Here is a 16,555-nt window from a genome sequence, read left to right as displayed (position 1 = left end):
ATCATAGGCAAGGTCCTAGCACTGTCCTTGACACATAGAAGGGCTTCATAGGTTCATAGAGGGTCCCTGTGCTGTGCAGGACCCTGGAGAACAAATGGACCAGCTCCTGGAAACCCTTTGGGATTGCCTATGGGAGCCACCAATAATGCCAGGCAAGAATTGCAGAGCCCTCATCCAAAAAGGGGCCCGCTCAATTCTGAGCAGTGAAGCTGAGATCCATGAGCCCCTGCTGGCTCTGCACAGGGGGCTTTGTTCTGTGGCCTCTGGCATAGTCATTAATGTCCACTTCCAGATACAGTCACATCTTGTTTCTGTTCAGTCTCTGAGCAAGAACTTACGTTGCTCCGTGCACTTTTCTCCCATGGTTCTGGGACCATGCTGCTTTTTATCTTCCTGGAAGTGCTTATTGATGATCATTTCAGTGATCAGGACAGATTGATAAGAGAAGGATTCTCTCCCCCCCTCCACCTCCTCCTCCTGAAGTCACTTAGCATCAGTCCCTGTTCTCATCCCAGCAGTGGCATTTTAGGGACCTACTGAGTGCTAGATCAGTGCCAGGTGCTTCACACCCCTCCTGCTTCATCCTCTCAGCCACTCCAAGAGGTAGGGATGATTATGCTCATTTACAGAGGATAAAACAAAGACTTAAAGAGGTGAAATAATTTGCCCTAGGGTGCGGAGTAGAGCCAGGATTCACGCCCAGTTCTGTCTAAACTCAGACCGTGAGAGGTCCCCAGAACTGCCGAAGGCTGTGTGCACTGTCTCCTGTGGGTGGAACACTTAATAATGCTGACAGAGGGTGCACAGGGAGTCCCTCCAGCTGAGTGATATTGGCCCTGAGGAGGGAAGGCAGGAGCAAAGGTGAGGGTGGGGGAGTACAAGGGTGCGTTTGGGGGTCTGGCAGGTGAGCAAGGTAGAGAGCCAGGCAGGGGGGCAGGCGGGGGCCAGGACATGGCTTTTCTTCCTCTGCGGAGTAGCAGCTGAAAAAAAAATGTTCAGCAATCCACGCAGTGGATGGGCAGAATTTCTAGACTCTTCCAACCACCCTGAATAGGACAGTTTCCAGAGGCCTGTGAGAAACCTTGGGGCAGAGTTGGGAGAGTCATCCCCTAGTTTTCCAGGCCTTTCTTTTCCTTTGAGTCCTAATCCTGCTCTGTAACCATTAGCATTTTGGGCCTGAGCCTTTTCAAGCTGGCAGAACAAAAGCGGCCACTGAGGCCAAGGAGAAAAGGGCGGAAGAAGGTGACCGCCCAGAACCTGTCGGATGGAGACATCAAGCTGCTGGTGAACATTGTGCGGGCGTATGACATTCCAGTGAGGAAGCCCCCGGCAAGGTGAGAGTCTCCTGTCCCCCTGGGATGGAAGGCGTGGGAGCCCGGCTAAGGCGAGCTTGTGGAGGATGCTCACTCTTGTTCTTAACATGGGTTCTACTAGGCGGGCCTGGGAGCTCTGGTTGAAGCCATGGCCTGTCCTGGGATGTAAGAGTCAATTCAGGTTAAGGAGGGCCTCAGTGGGACTGGGAAGAACATCTCATAGAAAGGACAAGAGGGACAGCTGAACAGCACGGTAGCCCCCCCAGGAGTTAAGATGGTTTTCCCGAGGCCCCACCGTCCCCCTCGCTGCTTCCCTCTGCTTCACTCTCACGTGAAGGCAGTGTCCCTACAGCCAGGGTACCCCAAGCTAAGCCTCACACCCCCAGGACAGAGTCTGAAGGTGCTAACTGGGATCAGGTGTCCATCCATGGTATAGTCACCTACAGCCAGAGGCAGGGTCACAGAAGAGAGTGCCAGCTGGGCAGATGCACCAGAAGCGTCAGCTCACGGTTTTTCCTTCCTACCTGTTCAGAGGACTGAGTTAGGACTACCATGGCCACTATCCTGGGGGCAGCAGGGAGCCCCCAACCACAGGTCAGGTGAGACGAGCCTGAGCTTCTGATGCCTTTGCAGAGCAGAGATAAAGGTCCAAGAGTTATACCTTCTTTTTGCTGCTGCCCTTTCCACTGTCACGGAAGAAGGAATACATTGTCCATTCCACAGGAGCAGTACCACACTAAGCATACCTGCGTGTTGTTTCAGCTAACGCTTAAACTGCTCTTCCAGCTCCATTCATTAGAGGGAAATGGAAGGGGATGCCAGAGGCTTGGCCGCGGTCACTCAGCACCATCTGATTCCACAGGAGAGCGCCAGGCCAGCTGCTGGCCTCACTTTTTCCTCCTGCAGTTCTTCCTTTCTCCAGCACTCCATGTGCTCACTCGCTGCTGCGCCCTGTCTTCTTCTCATGATTATTCTCCAACCTACTGCCATACACCTGTTGATGTCCAGGCTCATTGCTCTGCTCCTTGTAAGTGTCCACCTGAGTCCTGAACCTGCCAGGGCCTCACTTTCCCGAGCCACCCTGACTGCCTCACTGTCATGTCCTTTCAAAACATACTATACTGACTGACTGACTGTGGGGTGAAAACCCACACATAAAGAGCTTACAGGTGTTTGCTCTGTTTGTTTTTTAAGAACATAGAGGCATTTTTTTGTTATTTTTGGTCTCCACATAATATTTTGAAATATTAAATTGTTCATTCAGATAATTCTAGGATACACCATTGTTCCCTCATGCTCTGCATTTCAATGAGGATACATCCAGACAGTGCAGACATCAACTCTTCCATGAAACCTGCCCAAATCTTTACCCCCTACCCTGGCATCCAACCAAGCAGGATTTTCCACTTCCTTCTCTATGCTCCTATAGCCCAGGCCCATGGCTACAGTCACTTTATTGAGATTGCTTGTTTACCTGCCTGCCTACCAATGTAGTCTGAACTGACCTCTCCTATTGGATTTTTCATCCTGAGGCAGACATAAGGCCTCTAATAGAGTATGTGCTAAACAAATGGGTTCTTTCTTTCTTTCTTTTTTAATAACGTAACTGATGGTTTTCAAAGAGGAAGAAGAGCTGTGCTGTTAAATGTTCCACTTACACTGTCTCATAGATTGTCTGAAAACTTAACTCTGAAAAGGTGAGGGTCTGATAGAGACAGTTTGTACTTTGTTCAATAATGAATGCACAATAATTGGCAAACCCTAAAATTCAGTATAGATATGCAAGTGGGATGTTAGGATGGTGGGGGGAGGTATCTGAAAGAGGCTTTCTAGAGATAATCTTCATGTCTTTTAAGAATGAAGCCATAGGGAGAAAGGGACAAGACCCTTTGGTCCTCACTGAAATTAGGAGTCCCCCAGCCTCCCTTTCCCAGTGAGGCTTGACAGGCCTTGCCTGGGGCAGGTAGCTCAGGCCATTGGAGATTACAGGTTCAGAGAAAATACAGTGGAAAGAACTGGAACTGGATGGAGGAGGGACTTTCTGGTCAGATTCTTTTACCCAGAGGGACAGACTCTCATTTCTGGGGGGAAAGTCAGGTCCCCACTCAGGCAGGCCCTGGGAGGGGAGGAAAGAGAAGGAACATTTTTCCTCTGTTCTCAGTCAGACATGCAGGCCTGGGGATGGAATCTGGGGAAGGCCCTCATAGCCACCAGGTGGCCAGGGAGGATCAGAGCATACCTAGCCTTCTGAAGTTTGATCAAGCTCAGGGACAACGGCTGTCACCACAGCCGCCAGGGCTCACATCTCTGAAGGAGACCATATTCTCAGTAGAATTAAATGATAACTCCTCGTATCATTTCTTTCTTTCTTACCTTTTCCCTCCTAGCAAATTCCAGCAGCCCTCGAGGTCCTCCAGGGCTTTCAGTGAAAAGCACGTTGCCTCCCCGAGCACACACAGCCCGGCCCATAGCCCCGACTATGCCCTCGGCCAGGTGAGAGGCCCCTATGCTGGGTTCAGCTTCCAGTCCTGCCCGTCAGGTTTTAAGAGCCACCTATAGACTTGATGGACAGTCCTGCCTCTGCCTCATGTTCTTGCAAAACATACTATTGATTAAGCATAGCCAACCACTACTAAGGACTAGATAATTCATCTACTCACGATGGACTCAGGATTTGTTCTTGCTTTTATTAAAGGTTTTAGTGCGTCCTTTTGTAGAAGTCTCTTTTCAACGCACAATTTGCCACACCACAACGGCTGAAGGGCCGAATCCCAGCTGGAATGAAGAACTCGAACTTCCCTTTAGGTAAGCATATGTTCCTCTTTAAAGAACTGTTGGATATTTTGAAAAAATGCAAAGGAAACAGAAACCCAGCAAGAAAAGACTAAGGCAAAAAGTTTGTAGCTGGTAAGCTCCAGATGCCAAGTGCCACGGTTTTCCTCTGGGGCCCACGGCTGACTGCGTTCAAGAATAAAAGTGGAAAGATGTCCGAGTTGGGAAACCTGGGTCAATGTTGAGACACTCTACTTCCGTCCAGGTTCTGGCTTCTTACAGCTCAAATTTTCTCATCCCCTCACACCACCAGCCCTAACCTGCTTTTCCTTTCTTCCTCATGTCCTCTCCTAAGTGAATCTGAAACTCGCTAGTTCCCATAAATGACACTTTCTCCCTCACCAAAACCACACAAGCATTCCAGAACTTTGGTCAAAGAATTTTAGATATTTAAAAGATTATTATTTTAGCACTTGAAATGATCATCTAATCCAACCCTTTGCTTTTATGGAGAAGAAACTAAAAGCCACAGAGCGGAGGTGACTTACTTAAAACCACATGGTAGATTAGAGGCAGAGCAGGGATTACAACTAGTTAAGCCAGGACAGGGGGAAGATACCACTATGACACAGGGAGTGAGCAAAAGGAACAAGAAGGATTAAAGGCAATTGCTTAGCAAAACACCTGTGGTATCCGGCCTCCAGCCACGCCATGTTCCAGGGAGTGGGCAGCGGGACCATTCAACAGCCACAGACAACAGGAGGCTTACACTCCAGTGGTCTCCCTGGAGATGCACCCTCCCAAGATGCTTAGGAAGCTCACAACCGACTCCAGAACCTCTGGAGGCCTTGTAGCTGGACACTGAGCCACCACAGTCCTGCCAAGATGACTCCTTGAGGGAGGGGGAATGGGAACAGAAAAGATAATAGAATGAATGGGACATAACTTTCCAACATTCATACATGAATACACGACCAGTGTAACTCCACATCATGTATGACCACAATAATAGGATCCTAATCAGAATAAGTTATAGCCTACAGTGTGTCAAAATACACATATACTGTCATGTATATCTAAAAATAACAAAGAAAGAAATTAAAAAAAAAAAAAAACAGAATAACTCCTTGCAAAGCTTATAGCCTCACTAGGAAGAGCCAGCAGAGGGTTTGGATGGGCACAGAGCCTCCAGTCGAGGGCTCTCTGCATTGGAGTGTAGGTATGACATGGCACCATCCCTGACCAAGCTAAATCCTTGAAATGACAGCACGGCTTCTAATCCCCACACCTGTGCTCCCACTTGTGTGTTGTTCAAATGTTGACATTTGAGTGCTCATAATTTCTATGCTGCCTACTTTCATAGTCCCTGTTGACATGTTATTTTGCAGGGCCCCTAATGGGGATTACAGCACAGCGAGTTTACAGTCAGTGAAAGATGATGTGTTTATTAATATTTTCGATGAAGTACTATACGATGTCTCAGAGGTAAGTTCTCAGTTTAAAGGAAACCATCTTAACTCTGCTCTTGGCAAACCTTCTACCCTCTACATAAGTCCTAAGCACAATTTCCATCTTCCTTGAGTTTGAAATGTTTGAAACTTGACACATACAATTGGGGAAAAAGAGATGGGGAAGAGAACTAGCTTTTTAAATTATCAGCTGAGTATTTGCTTTGCCAGAAATTTTATTAGTGCTCTGCATGCACTGTCTTTCTTATTCAATTCTGAAATAACCCTATGAAGTAGATCATGAAATCTCCAGTTCATTGATGAGAAAACTAAAGTTCCCAGAAACTAAATGGCTTTCCTAGGGTCACTTAATAAAGTGTCTGAGCCAGAACTTGATTAAGTCTGTATAACCCAGGTCCACAAACTTTCAGCTAAAATCCTGCTGCTCTCCTGCTGTCATATTAATTAAATGAGTGTCTGGAGTTCTTAAACAATTATTACTTCCCATGTGTCCTTTAGGACGACCGTGAAAGGGGAAGTGGAATCCATACCCGTATTGAGAGACACTGGCTGGGATGCGTGAAGATTCCATTTAGCACTATATATTTCCAAGCAAGGGTAAGTACCTAAAGTCGGGGTTCCATGAGAAAAAGGCATAGCTCGAACCATTTTTTCCTGTGAAAATCTCAACACTGAGAGAATATATCTGCAAACCCCCTGGAAAGAAGAAAATCACTGTATGAAGTCATTGATTTGCCTTCAGACTTGCATGGCTTATTAAACTTCTGTGTTCCTCAGAATTTGCAGTTACTGTAGGACTACTCAAATATGAGAATTTTTTAAACATTTCAACAGAAGTGAAGGTGGGACAAAGTGGAGATTTGTCAAAATGATAAAAATGAAATGGATGGTACCTAAAAGTAATTTGAAGGAAACAATCAGGACAGTTGAGGACCCATTCAATGAAGTGCGTACATTAATAGTTTTGCGAGTGCACATTATTTAAAACATGAAAATCCATGAGCACAGGTATGCTCCACAAAGGCTCCCTTCTTCAGAGTTAGTCATTTTGCTTAGGGCATCCATTAGGTTGGCAACTCCTGAATGACTTAGTAGCTGTAATTTGGGACAGTTAAAGATTCTGAAATTTCTTTGACATCCCAGTATTAAATCCACAGCAACAGGAGCCCATGAGCCACTGCAATGACCACACAGAACAAATGCTGCCTAGGCCACAGACTCGAGCAAGACCAAGACCCAAACTCTAGTCTGAGAGGCTTGGATTGGTTGCAGTCTCAAGCATCAACTGGATTGCAGTTGTCTCTGGGAAAAAGGAGCAGTCTGTAGCTCATGTTGCATTGGTATGCTGGCCCAAAAAATTTAGGACAAAGGGGAAGGAGAGAAGGGGAGGAGGCATGAGGGTAGAAAAGATGGTGAAATGAGATGGACATCATTACTCTAAGTATATGTATGAAGACACAAATTAAATGACTCTAATTTGTGTACAACCAGAGAAATGAAAAATTGTGCTCCACATGTATACTATGGATTGATATGCAATCTGCTGTCATGTATAACAAATTAGAACAAATGAATGAATGAATTTTTAAAAAGAATAAGTTATAACTATTTTTAAGGAAATTATTAATAAAATGATCTTTTACCTAAAAAAAAAAGAATTTACATTTTCCTCTTGGAATAGATTTTAAATTAAAAAAGAAAAAAAAGAAAGAGCACATCATTTTTACAAATCAAACTATCCATAACATTTGGCTTTGCTGAATTTCATATTTGGAAGATATGCAGAAGTAGTTACTCAAAACTCTCCTTGGCCTTCCTTGGTGATGTTGAGGTTCTGCTGTGCCCCTGGAGCTCACTGACAAGACCTTCAATACCCTGAAGCAGTCTGTTCTCTTTCCCATGCTCTGCCATGGAGATTTCCCTTGCACTGTGCCATAATCCATATCCTTCCCTGGCCTTCCCGTCTTTAGGTCCTGGTTCTTTTCTCTGGAGCTACAAGTCGAATCCTGATTCGGTAACTATCCTGGGTGCACAATGCATACCATTGTTTATATGTAATCTTGATTAAGCCTTACCACACCTCTGGCATCACTAGTCCCATTTCGAAGATGAAGAAATGAAGCAGTTCAGTAACTTACTCAAATCACAAAGCCTACAGCACAGTTGGTATCCACCTTTTAATGACTTCCAAAGTGCTAGGAATGGTAGAGGAGAAAGAACTAGTCAATGTTTTGGTTTATATGCTTCATTATATCTTTGGAGATTTATTTCATTACATTTGTCTTTTAAAATCTTTTGTCTGACTCCAAATTCCATGCTTAAGTGTGGCAGAGGTTGCTATGGCATCTAGTGTACAGAGGCCCAAGATGCTGCCAAACACCTGAATGCACCGGACAGCCCTCCAGAACAGTGACCTGGCCCCCAGTGTCAACAGCACCCAGGTTGAAAAACCCTGTCTTAAATCCTTATCTTTGAAATTTTCTTTTTTTAAATTTATTTTTTTAGTTTATAGGTGGACACAATATCTTTATTTTATTTTTATGTGGTGCTGAGGATCGAACCCAGTGCCTCACACATACTAGGTGAGTGCTCTACATCTGAGCCATAACTCCAGTCCCCACTTTGAATATTTTAAGATAGTACTCATTCCTTCCTGCATCATCTACCTGTTGTACAGAAAAAATGTGCTATTATTTCATCTGTACTTTTTATGTGATTGCTTACCTGTCCACCCCCTACTCTATCATCTGATCAGATATAGGCTTTGGTAAGCTCTGTTAGTATAAGGAGAATAATAAATAAGAGCCTATTCAATTCAACCCAAAAAGTTCTATTCAGGTTGTTCAAATTTTAAGTTCTTCATTTCTCCTAAGATATAAATGTCACTAAAGACGGAAAGAAAAATTGGATTCTCTGCAAACTTAATAATTCTGTAGCATTAGTCTTCAATAAATTCGTTGCTGCTTTGACTTTACGAGAGTGAGAAAGTCCTGGCTTTTGAAACACTACATAAGTTAGTTCTTGATAAGTGGCTGATCAATCATTCAGCCCACATTTATTGGGCACCTAATGTGTATACAGAACACTTCCACATGTCAGAGAAAGATGATTAAAAAAAAGGGGAAATATTGCAGGGAGTAATTATCTAGAAGAATATGACAGATGTGCACACAACTATAAAATCCAGCAGAAAACCATAATATAACATGAAATAAACTATACATAAAGGTGGTAGAGATAACAAAGTATTCATGAAAGAGACAGCACTTCATCTAAACAAGGCTAGAAAGATGTGATGGGCTTCCAATGCCAGTCTAAGTGATTTTTATTTAATAATGAGTTGAGACTTGCCTTTGAACTTCTGTTGGAAAATTGCCAGAATGCTTATCAAGTCATATTTTCTTCACAGATCGATGGAACATTTAAAATAGATATTCCCCCAGTTCTCCTGGGCTACAGTAAGGAGAGAAACATGATTCTTGAGAGAGGCTTTGATTCTGTCCGAAGCTTAAGTGAAGGTTCCTACATCACCCTGTTCATCACCATCGAGCCTCAGCTGGTTCCTGGAGAGTCAGTTCGAGAAAAGGTAACTCTGCTGAGGGTCTAGAACCCACGTCCCCTGCCAGTGAAGCAGGAGAGGAGATTACCAGGTGGAGCTTTATAAACTCTTCACCATACAAACAGATTCTCCTACTGCAATCTCTGTTTATTATTCTTTCAGTTTGAACAGAATGACAGTAAAAGAACAGATGTGTGGGTTTGCACTTCCACTGAGCCAATAATTAGGTCAGTCAGCAGTCTAAACTTTTAGGCAGAGCAAGACAAATGTAAACATGTTCTGCTTTTAGAAGAATTTTTCTCAATGTGAAGAAAATGAAATGTGACAAATGAGAACATCAGATTGCTCTTTCATTTGACATTTGCTGGCAAGCATGCTGAAATAGATTTCCATGTCTGACCTCACATCCCTGGCTGTGCTATCGAGTAGATTCATAGGCTCATAAGGCCAGATGACCTTCAAGGGTCATTACAATTCATTTCATGAAATAAACAAACATCTGCACAAGTACAGTTTTAGATAGCTCTAGAAAAAAGAATTTCTAGAACATCCATTTGTTAACAACTATTCCCAACCTTCATCATGAGGAAATAGCTTTCCTAATGTAAATGCTTACACAGCATTTACACACACTACCCTCGTTGGATTTGGGAGAAGATATTGATTGTGACCTCTTATGCATATGCAAACTAATCCAGTAGTAACAACCACCACCAATGTTTGAAGTCCCTTACTCTATCCTCAGCGCTGTCAGAGGCTGGAGACATGTTCTCTTCTTTCACACTTACAGGTATCTTGGGCATGGGTCTCCAACTTAGAGGTGAGAAAAGGCAGACTGTTTTTCTGCAGGGGCACACAGGTAGCACATGACAGAGGTGAGACTTAAATGTCTGTCTAGCTCCACCTTGTATTCATTCAACCCACAGTACTGAGCATCCCCAGAGCTCTAGGCACATGATAGAGCAGTCAGACAAGCAGGTGGAGACTCCGCCCACATTACATCCAGCATGCCACATGTTGTCCACCTCCAACCTCTGAGTGCTGGGGAACTGCATATTTTGCTGACTCCAGTTTCCCATTGTAATTAAGATTCAGATGGAGATGGAAAAAAAAAAGTGAGCACACTCTGTTTCTTTTCCTGTATTACAATTTGGTTCACAGAGAAAAATACTTTTTATATTTCCATTTACTTCTAGGACATGAGGATTATTGGAAATACAAATGTACTGAAATTCAGATTAATTTTACATGCTAAGCTTTATCACTAATGCTCAGGTTCTCAAGAAAACATTAAAATACATGCATTTCAAAAATATTTTCAGAAAGGGAAATATATATTCTGATTGTTTGTCTTCATGTATAAACTCAAGAGAAGGATGACGAGTATATTTGCATGGAAGAATGCTCCCAGACAAAAGATGAGTTTGTTATTTCTATGAATTCTTAACAAAAGGAAAGGCAGTCTCGGTTGGGAGCCAGACTGGAGATGAGCTTCCATAAAGCTACAGTAGTCTGAGACTGGCAGAAATGATGAAAACCTGGGACTGCTCTGTGCTAAGGTTCCTTCTCCAGCCCTTGCCTCCTGCTACAGGACCCTGCCAAGGTTTCCAGGGCTCAGAACAGGTCCTCAAGTTCTGCAGCCTTTCTTCCCTAATGCTGCCTTTAGTGGCATTTCACTGCCCCATTGTGGCTATATGAAGCATTTCTCTTAGATTTCTAAAAAGAAGGCTTATCCTTGGTTGCAGTTTAATAAGGCAGGCATATTGATTGACAGGGCCCTGGTATCCTTAATACCCAGTGACAGAAAACACCACCCCATAGTTCACCTGCAGACTCTTCAGGAGAGAGAAGTTCTCACCTGAAACAATTGGGAACACAACCTTGAGTTGTTCCGCCACTAACAGCAACTTCAGGATTAGCAGATTAGAGTCCCACTATCCACATGGGCAAGTGTCAGACTCCCATATGGAGTCATTCCATATGATTTTTTAAAGGCATTTACGAATGTAAAAGTTTAAAGAATCAGCTCCTGAAACACTTATTTTAAGATTCCTTACTTTATATTGTCTTGGTTAAAAATTAGTTTTTTAAAAATATTTCTATTAATAAAGTTTTCCTCTCATTTCTTTTTTCTTCTTTCTTCCTTATGATAGCTGAGCATGCTTAAGAAGGTACCAAGTGTTTTTTTCTACAGTTCATCAGTTGATAGTTACTAGGTTTAATTAACTGCTATCTCCACCATCCTGGGGGATAGGTGCTGGATCCTGATGCCTATGTTATCCTTTGGCAGTGAATATAGATGTCTGCAGGTCCATGAAGAATGTCCAGTTTGGGGCTGGGGTAACTAAGCAGTAGAGCATGTGCTTAGTGTATGCAAAACTCTGGGTTCGATCCAGCACTCCTAAAAATGTCCTGGACATTTTTATTTCATCCAAGTGAGTCTTATTTGGCATTGAATTAAAAGGTCACCAATATGAATGTCGCCTGCACACTGGGAGCATGTGTCCAGTTCCATCAAGTCCATGAGCTGCTTCTTAGAGACAGTGTACCTCTCACAATTGTTTCTGGTCTGTAGGGACTTCCACGTGTGACTGTTAAGAGGCAGGATAAACCCGTTTCATTAATTTAGAGATCAAAGAATGGAGCCAGCTAAGACTCCCCCAAATGTCATGTCCTATGAACTTTGAATTTAATAGTTCTGCCTAAATTTATTTCATAACAAACAACCCAAGCCAGGCACAGTGGTGCATAACTGTAATCCCAGTGGCTTAGGAAGCTGGGGCAGGAGGATTGTGGGTCCTAAGCCAGCCTCAGCAATTTACTGAGGCCCTAAGTAACTCAGGGAGACCCTTCCTCCAAATAAAATACAAAAAAGACCTGGGGATGTGCTCTGGTTAAATGCACCTGGGTTCAATCCCTGGTACAGAAAAAAGAAAAAAGAAAAAGAAACAATACAACCCAGATTATTTTAGCATTTAGCTCTTTTCCTTGACACTTAAATCACCAGCATAGCATACTACTTAAATTCCTGCTTCGTGACATAAAATGGCATCCTAGTGGCCTAAATAACTATTAATGCCATTAATACAATATTAGGTGGTTAACATGTGCATGCTGTTGTATGGAGAAATGCATTCAAACACAGGCCCTGCCCACAATTCACTGCTATGGAGTTAAGATACCGAACATCAAGGGAAAGTGGTAGAAAACGTTCCTGATGCACTTTTATCCACCTGAAAAGCCAGTAATCAGTAAGGAGTGAAGATCTGTGTGTTCTTCCTGGACAGTGCAATAGCTGCTTCTCCTAGCTGCTCCCATAGCACCCTGTGCTTGTCCCCATAGAAGCTCTGGGCAAGGAGTTGAGCACCTGGTGGCTTGTCAATGTTCCCCTCCAGGCTAGAAGTTCCTTAAGGGGATTATTTCATACTCACTTATCCAGAATACGGGGACTCTTAAAAGCTCAGTAAACATTTTTCAAGTAATTGGATGAATAAGTAAATAAACGGGTTTAAAGGAACAGGGATAAATTCAGGTGGGTATCTTTTTTTGCACCATTTTTGTTTCATAGTTTTCCATCTTTTTGAAAGTACAATTATTTCTGGCTTCACAGTTCTATCCTAGGAATCTGTGACAGACATTTTACATTTGAGATGTTAGGTTTCTGAGCCTCCCCCTCTTAAAACTAACATTAAAATACACATAAAACTCCATTGCTTGGGCTCATCAATCAGAATTAGTATGCCGTAGTTTGGTTTTTATAGAGTATTTTAATATTCCCAATGGTTTCCACATAGCTGCTTTGCCTGTTTACTACTTTCTTTTAATCCTATAGAATGTATATTTTAAGTGTTTAATAAATCAGTCTAATTAATTATAAATATAATTAAATAAAGCTACAGGGACACCAAGATGTGATGGTTTTATAAAGATTCATTTGTCAAGCTTCCCAAACCACACTAAATAGTTCATGCTGTCGCGTCCACACATATACCACTTTGTCTCCCATGATCATATGTTAAACCCATGGAGTCTTTCTTTTTGAAGTTTGAGTCTCAGGAAGATGAGAAATTGCTTCAAGCAACAGAGAAGTTTCAAGCTGAATGTGCCTTAAAGTTTCCAAATCGTCAGTGCCTGACAACAGTAATTGATATAAGTGGAAAAACTGTGTTTGTTACCCGGTATCTCAAACCTTTAAATCCTCCTAAGGAGCTCCTTAATGCCTACCCCAGTAATCCACAGGCAACAGCAGTAAGTAGTCATTGCCAATTATGATGTTACTAACAATGTTTTAAAATTTTAATATATTGCCACTGTACCATATTTCATAGTATTTAAAAGATATTTCCTGGGGCTGGGTGTTAGACCAGGACGCAAGAAAAGACCACTGACTCCAATTAAAATCAAATTAAAGCAAGCTTATTATTTCGACCGGCCGGGCTGCCTCTCCCTCCCAAAACGGCGGGAACAAGACAGCACCCCACCTTTCCTACAGCCCAGCTTTATAGCCCAGAAAGTTACACAAAAGGGGGGTTACAGATAACAGAACTCTGACAAGCATCACACTAATGGTAGTTTACTTTTTTTTTTTTTTTTGTGCTGGCCCCAACATCAGAATTTATGAGGACCATTAGAGCCTCAGAGAGGGTTGTTGTCTGGCCAGGGAAGGCCAATATTTATGAGGTGTCACTAAGTTTCAGAGAGGGCTGCTATCTGGTCAGAGAGCCAGGCATGGGTGAGTTCAAGGCACGGGCAGGCATTCCAAGCAGGTTCAGAATTTGCAGTAATTTATAGTAAAGCCGAAATTATCTTTTCATGGTTTTGTGGCGAGATGCCCAATTTTAAGAAAAGATCAGGTTGGGTCTATCACTGGGGTTGTGGCTCAGCAGTAAAGCGCTTGCCTAGCACGTGTGAGGCTGAGTTCCATCCTGAGCACCACATATAAATAAATAAATAAATAAATAAATAAATAGATTAAGATAGATAAATAAAATAAAGTTTAAAAAATAATATTGTATTATAAAAAAAGATTTCCTATATCAAGATCATTGGTGATGAAAGTAATGATTGAGACTTTTTTATTGCCACGGGGCTTATTTTCTTTAGAAGAGTCTGCAGGTCCCTGGGATGACAATAAATAATCCTTAATTCATTCTTTCAATTAATAACTTGAGTGTTTACTAAGTCCCTGGCATTATATTAGGTGGTGCATATTTAACATATGAGAAGGTAATTTTGCATTTTTCAAAATGTCTTATGTAAACATGTAACTTAGGTTATGACCCAGAAGGCCTCTAGCTTTAGAACTCACGTACTTTCTATTATACTAAAATAACTATTTGGTACTATGCTTACAGCTAGAAGAATTGTTGATTAAAATTAAGCAAAAAAAAATTATTTCAACAATTTAAGCATTTTCAGCACTTAGGTCATCACTCCAAAGGACCCACACACTGGATCCTTAAATATACCCATTCTATTTGCTGACTTCAAAGCACCACGCCCATCACAAACTCATGAACCAGAAGCCATATGTTAAACAGGACATTTACATGAGTAACCCATAATGTTTTTGGAGAATGGGCAGCGTAGGGAGTGACTGCTGCTAACAGTCATTCACATAAAGATTTAGAAATAAGATTTTTTTTGCAGATGTAGATATATTTAAAAAAAAAAAACTTGTGTTCTACATGTCATTTCTTCAAGTAATTTTTATTGGAAACCATAATAAGGACTTCTATTCTGTCTAGCAGAGTAATGTACAGAATATTTCTCCCAGTAGAGAACATTTACAAGTGATAATACATTAAATGTTTCAAATATTTTAAAAATCATGGCTGAAACAGAAGTAAAGTGAAGGGGGCGGGGGAGCGGTGAGAAATACAGAGACAAGAAACAAGAATGAAATATTCTACAAGGGCGAGGGCTTGAAATAGTGTCTGCTGTCCTTCCTGACAACTAGAGCTGAGTTTCAGTGAGCCGCAGGCTGTGGGAGATGGGAGACTTCGAGCAGGCTGGAAGCTTAGAGACTCAGGTGGAGATGAGTGAGGGTAATGGCCTTAATGGATAAAGTGGGAAGTCCCTGCCCTGAGAAGGAATCCAGCTGCCTAGCTTTGCCTCTGGATGAAAGAGAAATAAAGAGTTTTTTTCCCCCCTGGGTTCATTCCCAGCATCCCTCCCCGCCAAAAAGAGTCTTTCCGGAGAACTCCTAATCGTTAACCTGTATTTACTCACATGTGGGATTAGAGTTTATATTGTCTGTAGGACCCAAAAAAACTTCAACTAAAAATTTAGTTGAAAGTATTCACTTTTGGTAACAATCCCAGATCCCCGTCAAAAGCAAATACAAATCCTTCTAGAAGAAAGTCATTTCATCTCAATGAAGAAATAAGTCACCATAAAGAAGGTTAAGAATTAGCATAAACAGGGCTGGGGTTATGGCTCAGTGGTAGAGCACTTGCCTAGCACATGTGAGATCCTGGGTTCAATCCTCAGCACCACATAAAAATAAATAAAATAAAGGTATTGTATCCAACTATAACTAACTAAATAAATAAATATTTTTTAAAAAGACTTAGCATAAACAATAAGCCGACAAATCTGGCCACAAAGACTGTAGACAGATTTATCAGTACAGGATGTAAAATAAATATTGTTTTTAGTTAGCTTTTTCACTGCTGTGTCTAAAAGACCCAACCAGAACAACTTTAGAGGAGGATAAGTTTGTTTGGGAACTCACAATTTCAGAGGTCTCAATCCACATACATCCGCCTCCATTCCTAGGAGGAATAAAGGTGAGGCAAAACATCATGGCAGAAGAGTGTAGTGGAGGGAAGCAGCTCATGTGCTGACCAGGAAGCAGAGAGAAACTCCTCTCCCCAAGTGCAAATGTATACCCCAAAGCCACGCCCCCAATGCCCACCTCCTCCAGCCACACTGCACCTGCCTCCAGTTGCCACTCAATTAATCCCATCAGGGATTAATTCACTCATTAATTTAAGGTTCTCACAAGCAGTAATGAAAAATACAATAGTTATAATTAGAAATTAAACAGATTCAGTGGAACATTAAATACAGAGTTAGTGAACTAGAATGCACATACAAACAAGTTACTTGGAATACACACAGGCATAGGAAGATAGAAAAGAATGCTTAGAGGCAGGGGACATGCAGAAGGAGGTCCAAACTGTGTAAAATGGAGTAAGATGATACTCAAATAGTCTAAGCCAGGAGTTTCCAAGACAATCCTCTGATTCAGGAAGTCCAGTAAATCCTAAGCAGGATAAATAAAAAGAAATCAAAATCTAGGCAGAACATAAAGATTAAGATAATCTTAAAAGCAGTTAGAAAACATAGATTATCTACAGAAGAAAAATGATTGGAATAACAGACTTGTTAGTTGCACAATGAGCCAGAAAAGAAGACTCTTGACAAGGCTTACAAAA

The 16,555-nt window shown here is 42.1% G+C and overlaps 1 protein-coding gene across 7 annotated transcripts in view; it reads left to right on the top strand.

The window, feature by feature from the left end:
- Positions 1-16,555, top strand: part of Cc2d2a (coiled-coil and C2 domain containing 2A) — a 100,752-nt gene that overhangs the window by 69,594 nt on the left and 14,603 nt on the right. For all 7 annotated transcript variants that reach the window (XM_046423741.2, XM_058572400.1, XM_058572399.1 and 4 more), the window contains 7 exons: positions 1,167-1,334; positions 3,701-3,806; positions 4,009-4,118; positions 5,474-5,570; positions 6,053-6,151; positions 8,964-9,140; positions 13,158-13,361. In XM_046423741.2, coding sequence (XP_046279697.1) covers positions 1,167-1,334; positions 3,701-3,806; positions 4,009-4,118; positions 5,474-5,570; positions 6,053-6,151; positions 8,964-9,140; positions 13,158-13,361 — 961 coding nt within the window. The remainder of the gene's footprint in view (positions 1-1,166; positions 1,335-3,700; positions 3,807-4,008; positions 4,119-5,473; positions 5,571-6,052; positions 6,152-8,963; positions 9,141-13,157; positions 13,362-16,555) is intronic.

Source organism: Marmota monax, unplaced genomic scaffold (genome assembly GCF_021218885.2).
Source record: "Marmota monax isolate L192 unplaced genomic scaffold, Marmota_monax_Labrador192_F-V1.1 WCK01_AAM20220418_F8-fsc00009, whole genome shotgun sequence".
In the NCBI taxonomy this organism is placed as follows: Eukaryota; Metazoa; Chordata; class Mammalia; order Rodentia; family Sciuridae; genus Marmota; species Marmota monax.
The sequence above is the reverse complement of the archived record's forward strand: the minus strand, read 5'-3'. Positions and strand labels throughout refer to the sequence as shown.